The 6,000-nt window shown below is 52.1% G+C and overlaps 1 protein-coding gene across 1 annotated transcript; it reads right to left on the bottom strand.

Annotated features, from left to right (window-relative positions):
• Window positions 1-224: 224 nt before the first annotated feature.
• Tcf23 (transcription factor 23) lies at window positions 225-5,748 on the bottom strand. The gene is made up of 3 exons (XM_028875670.2): window positions 5,363-5,748; window positions 4,049-4,291; window positions 225-962 (listed from the first exon to the last, which is right to left on the bottom strand). Exons 1-3 carry the CDS (start codon window positions 5,579-5,581, stop codon window positions 768-770), a joined length of 657 nt encoding a protein of 218 aa, XP_028731503.1. The 5' UTR covers window positions 5,582-5,748; the 3' UTR covers window positions 225-767.
• Between the last annotated feature and the right edge of the window lie 252 nt (window positions 5,749-6,000).

The raw sequence follows: 6,000 nt of genomic DNA, 5'->3' as shown, positions 1-6,000 counted from the left end.
TGGTGGGGGATGTGGTGATGGGGGGTGTGGCAGGAGAGACCGTAATCCAGGGACAAGGACCCTGAACTTTTCTCTTCCTCTTTGATGTTGGATAAGCATCTTGTAGGGCAATTAAAATAAAAAAAAATCACGCCGGGCGGCCGTGGCGTACGCCTTTAATGCCAGCACTCGGGAGGCAGAGGCAGGAGGATCTGTGTGAGTTCGAGGCCAGCCTGGTCTACAGAGGGAGATCCAGGACAGGCGCCAAAGCTACACAGAGAAACCCTGTCTTGCGGGTGAAAAAAAAAAATCACATTCCATTCTTCAGTTTCCTCTCTGGCTTTGTGACCTGTGACCTAGATGTGTTCACACTTACTGCTACCAAAAGCCCTTGGTGTTCCCCGACATACCCATGAGCACCTGGGGCTGCCGCCATCTTAGCCTTCCCAACTAAGCCAGCAGAGTGACTTCTGTCTTCTTGCTGTGTGAAGAGGCCTAGGGAGGGCAGGGGAGGGTGATTCCCTAACTTGACTTTGAACCACGTCCAACACTTTGCTTTTTCACTTCCTGTCAGGAATGTCCCCTCCTAGGAGTCAAAGGTGAAGAAGATCTTCGTCCTGGGTTCCCCTGGAACTCTCTACCATTGACGTCACCATTGCCTCTGCCTGCCTGCCGGAAGCCGAGCCTGAACTTGAGAGTTGAGCCTGAGTCAGTTCCAAAGGCTGAGTCAGGGGGACAGACAGGTAGAGGTGGTAGAAAAACCCAGGTCCTTCAGGGAGCGTCACAGTCTAAGAGTGTGCTGGCCATCTGCTACCGGGAGCTGGAGATACTGGGTTGGCAAGAAGGAGAACATCTTCGGCTACAGAGACCTGGGACCCCACCTCTCCATCCTTGGGTCTTTGGCTGGCAGTGGTGGCTGTGGTGGAATCGAGGCCAGAGCATCCCAAGCCTCCTGCATAAAGACGAGATCGCATGGGCCACTTCTGAAAACAGACGTAAGAAGGGGAATGATTAACACAGCGACTGTGGTCCTGAAGCGCCCAGAACCATTAAGACCTTCAGTCTGGCATCTCCTGTTTGATGTGTCCCCCAAATACCACAGCTTTAGACGGTCTCCCTACTGCCTGTCAGAAGCACAGGAGGAGCCCACGGAGGGCAGCGAGGACCTGAAGAGGAGTAAGACTTGGTTGGGGGAGCGGTAGGCAGGTGCGGCAGGCAGAGCAGTGTGAAAGGTAGTAGAGGATGAGGATGGAGCTCTTCAGCTCACATCCTGCAAGGGTTTCAAAGTCTTTCCGACAGGAACAAGGGTAGTTTTAGAAAATGCAAGGATAGCTGAGTGGTGGTGCACACCTTTAATCCCAGACAGAGGCAGAGGAGTCTCTGTGAGTTCGAGGCCAGCCTTGAGGGACAGAGAAACCTTGACTTGATAAACAAACAAACAAACAAACAAACAAACAAACATGTAAGGATTACTCTGCTCACTCTGTTCTATCATTCCTCCCTAGGGGGCTCAGTACCTCTGTACTTTAATCTAGACCTAGGCTTTCCTTTCCTCTCCTCTGTTTGCTCTCCAACATACTTACTTGTAGTGGTATTTGCTCCGCCCATGACCTTGACCTCTTATAAGGGGTTGGAGAAGGGTCACATGCCCTGCTCCTGCTTGCGAGGTGGGAATGTATAGTGCAATATGCAATATGACAATAATCCTAAATATGTATCAGTATGCCAAATAGCCTAAACAGAGGTAGAATACACATACAGTATGACAAATATAATTTTACATTTGTATCAATGCACAAACATTTCAAATAAGAGTAGAAATAGCTGGGCGGTGGTGGCGCACACCTTTAATCCCAGCACTCGGAGGCAGAGACAGGTGGATCTCTGTGAGTTTGAGGCCAGCCTGGGCTACAGAGTGAGTTCCAGGCCAGGCTCCAAAGCTATATAGAGAAACCCTGTCTTCAAAAACCAAAAAAAAAAAGAGTAGAAATATATGTACATTACAACAAATATAGTTCTGTATTTGTATCAATATACAGATTATCTTAAATAAGAATATAAAAATAGTCTACATTTATATCAATATACAAGAATCCATAACAGTGCAATATTTCTTTTTTTTTTTTTTTTGCTTTTTTGAGACAGGGTTTCTCTGTGTAGCTTTGCGCCTTTCCTGGAACTCGCTTTGGAGACCAGGCTGGCCTCGAACTCACAGAGATTCGCCTGCCTCTGCCTCCCGAGTGCTGGGATTAAAGGCGTGCGCCACCACCTCCCGGCACAGTGCAATATTTCTAAGGCTGATATTTTACTAAATTAGTTTACTAGTATATGTAATAATCTACTTTTATATCCTGTACCTATCCATATATTTGTCATACTGTCTGTATGTTCTACCTCTGTTTAGGATATCTGGCATATTGATACATATTTAGGATTATTGTCATATTGCATATTGCACTATACATTCCCACCTCGCAAGCAGGAGCTGGGATCAAGGCATGTGACCTTTCTCCAACCCCTTATAAGAGGTCACGTACACGGGTAGGAAGCACCGTCTCCTTTGGGCGGTATAGCCCAAGGTCATGGGCGGAGCAAATACCACTCCACTTATTGTTCATCTATTACACACAAGGGCTTTATATTTATATTTATACGTATTTATATTTTACAGATAAGAGCCTTGCTCTGTTACCCTATGGCCCTGTCCAGTGCCACCTTAGCCTTTTAGACCGACCCCATCTAATCTCAGAAGTTTGCATTTCAGCTGTGTTCTCAAGAAATAGACACCTAAGTGTCGAGACGACTCAGAAGAACAGTATGTACAAGAAAGAGACGATAGGAAGTAGCCATCATAGAAAGTAAAGCTGACAGCTAGAGATGGGGAGCAGCTGGTAGAGCGCTTGACCAGAAAGCTCCGAGTCCTGGGTTCAATCCCCAGCTAGTGTAAACCAAGCGTGGTGTGTGCGCAGGCCTGTAATCCGAGCACTCAGGAAGGTGGAGGCAGGAGAAAGAGAAGTTCAAGGCCATTACTGGCTACAAATCGAGTTTGAGGGCAGCTTGGAATACATGACATGTTGTCTTAAAAAAAAAAAGATTTCTTTAGAGGGCAAAGGTCACCCCATTATGATACTGCCAGCTCTTTTTTTGTTTGCTTTTTTTTTTTTTTTTTTTAATTTTAAGACCGAGTCTTGCTACATTGCCAGACTGACCTGGAACTTGCAATCCTCCTGCCTCAGATTCCTGAGTACAGGGACTACGCGTGTGGCCCACCATACCTGGCTTACCGCATGCTCCTACACAGGTCCCTGTGAAGCACCTTGGGGGTCTTTGGTGGTGGCGGGGAGGGAGAGAGGTCTGTGGTCAGAAACCCGGGTTCAGTTCGAACCCTTGCCCTCCCTGCCCCGTGTCTCCCCATCTGTCAATCTTCCTTTGATTCTTGCAGGGTCAAGAGGGAAGAATGCACTAGAGCGCTCAGCTCGGCCTCCAGCTTCTCTTCAGCACCCCGTCCTAGAGGCTGGTACTGCTGGGTGGTTGTTGTGACCCATCCTTCCCATTCATAACTATCGTTAGTTTGGACTTTTCACTCATTTTGTACTCCAACAGAGATGGCCGGCGCCTGGCTCGCTCCTGCCTTGCACACTCTCAAGCCGAGGTTCGGGAGACCTGGGTAACCCTTTGGCGCGGTGCACGCTGGAAGTCCTCCAACCCACACGGCTGGCCTTCCTATCTGGCCGCTTTCTCGAGCACGCTGTGGTTTGAGGATGTTTTTCTCCCAGACAGCAGCTGTCTACAGCAACAGTAGTCAGAGAGAGAAAGGCAGGCGCTGCTCGAGGGGGTGAAGCTCCATGGAGACGGTGACTCTCCTGGGTTCCGGGCCTTAAACCAGGCACCCGCTCCTCGCTTCCCCCGCTTCCCCCGCCACTCAGAATCTCAGAGTGTTCCCCTCCTCCGGAAGCAATCACGCTCCCAGGCAGACGCTCCCAGTCACCGCTCCACCCCGAGAGCCAGCCTCAGCCCTCCTGAGAGATCCGGGAGAGGATGACCCCCATTCCCACGGCCAGTGACCTACCTTGAGGGGGTGTAAGTACCGGAGTCCACGCAGGAAGGGCGGCCAGGCAGGGCCGGGTAACTCGTGGCCGAGTGTTCGGGTGAGGTGGGCTATGTAGCTGGTGGCCAGGACGAGCACATCCAGCTTGGAAAGCTTCGTGTCGGGTGGTACGGCCGGCAAGGCAGCCTGCAGGGCCAAGAAGGCCTGGCGCAGGGTCCTCACCCGGGTCCGCTCCCGTGCCGCGTTCTCGGGGCTGGCTTCGCTCTGCAGAGAGGGCCCCCGTGAGTGGGTCTGACCCAGATTCCCATCCAAGCCTGGCCTCTGGCTATTGCTGCTATTGTTGGGACAGAGTTTCATGTAGCCCCGGCTGGACCCGAACTCCCTGCGTAGCCCAGGATGACCGTGAGTTTGGGATCCTCCTGCTTCTACTTCCCAAGGGCGGGTACACCACCATGCCTGGTTGACTCTGACTTCTAAGGGCCCGGTAATGCCATGTCATCTTCTGGAGCTGATGGGCCTCGCTGGTTTTAAGCTGTGCCCCATAATACACATGAAAGAAGGCCTGCCTGGGCTGGGATCAAATGACAGGAAGGTGGGAACACCTGACTCAGAACCCAAGAGTCCCATGTTCTTTCTGCTGTTCACTAACATCCGCTCCCTAGTCTGGATCCTGCTCATCAGGGTACCCTGGGGGCCACAGGAAGCATAGAATAGAGCCTTGCCCCTGCTTAGCTGACCTTTGACCCAACTAGGTACTGAGATGAAGAGGTTGCCATGGTAAAGAGGGAATGACCAAGGGTCAAAAGACACAGTCCCGGGCTGGGGATGTAGCTCAGTTGGTGGAAGGCTTGCCTAGCACGTATGAGGCCCAGGGTCCAATCCCCACCATGGCATAAACCGGGCGCGCTCTCACATACTCTGAGCACTTGGAATGTGGAGGCCAAAGGATCAGGAGTCCCAAGTTCTAGGCTGCAGAGGAAGTTTGAGGCTCAGCCTGGGCTCCAGGAGACTCTCACTCAAAAATAAAACAAGATAATAAATAAATAAATAACAAGAAACTCAGTCTAGGTCTCCTGCCCCTGGCTGCTGCTTAGGGACGTTAGGCAATTCACACCCCTCCTCTAGGACTGAGTTTCTCAGTAGAAAATAGTTAGATCAGTGCTCTGACCTGTCCTGCCCACCTCCAGCACGGCACCATGGCTCTAAGGAGCCAGCCTCCGGCTCTTGGGCAGAACCATCAAATACGGGTTGAGTCTCTGCCCTCTGAGGTGGCATCTCACTGCCCTCCAAACCCTTCCTTCCCCAGCTCCCTCCTCTAGTCCAGAGTGTCCTTACCCTGCCATGAGCTGTTCCCTTAGCTCTGGTCCCTCGAGGGGCAGAGGTGGCTCTGTTCAATCTCTGATTGCTCCAGCTAGGGTCGTCCCATAGGTCCTGCCTGGTCCTGCTGAGGCGGCTCCTCTTCCTGTCAGTGCCTAGAAGCAACCGTGCTTTGGCCTTAGTCTGGCCGAGCCCTGCTCTTGGCATGGCTGGTACCCCTGTGGCCTCCTGTGACATGCCACTCTCTTGGGGTATGGGACTGTAGCCCCTAGGGCAGTAGCACAGAGCCCGAAGGAGCCCTTGGGCTCAAGCTAGCCTGGACAGGCCGGCCATCCAGCCAGCAGTCTGTATCTGAAGAGGCCGGCACCAACTCAGTCCTTCTTCACTCCTCGCTCTGGGAAAACTGCCCACCCGGTACAGCCCCCGCAAAGAGCCTGCCTCCCATCCTAGCCGAGAGGTGGGGGTGCTGCGTGCTGGGCGTGGCCAAGCCTTAGGACAAGGCCCATGCTAAGAAGGCCAGGAGGTGGGTAAGAAGAGAGTGCCCTTCCATGCCATGACGGACCCTAACAGAGAAGTCCACGGATGGACCTACCACTTCGTGTTTGGGGCTCACGTCCACAGTCTGGGGCTCTGGATCTGCAGCCCTTTCGTCAGAG

This window comes from Peromyscus leucopus, chromosome 22 (assembly GCF_004664715.2).
Source record: "Peromyscus leucopus breed LL Stock chromosome 22, UCI_PerLeu_2.1, whole genome shotgun sequence".
NCBI lineage: Eukaryota > Metazoa > Chordata > Mammalia > Rodentia > Cricetidae > Peromyscus > Peromyscus leucopus.
Note: the sequence above shows the minus strand (reverse complement) of the source record. Positions and strands in the feature narration are given on the sequence as shown.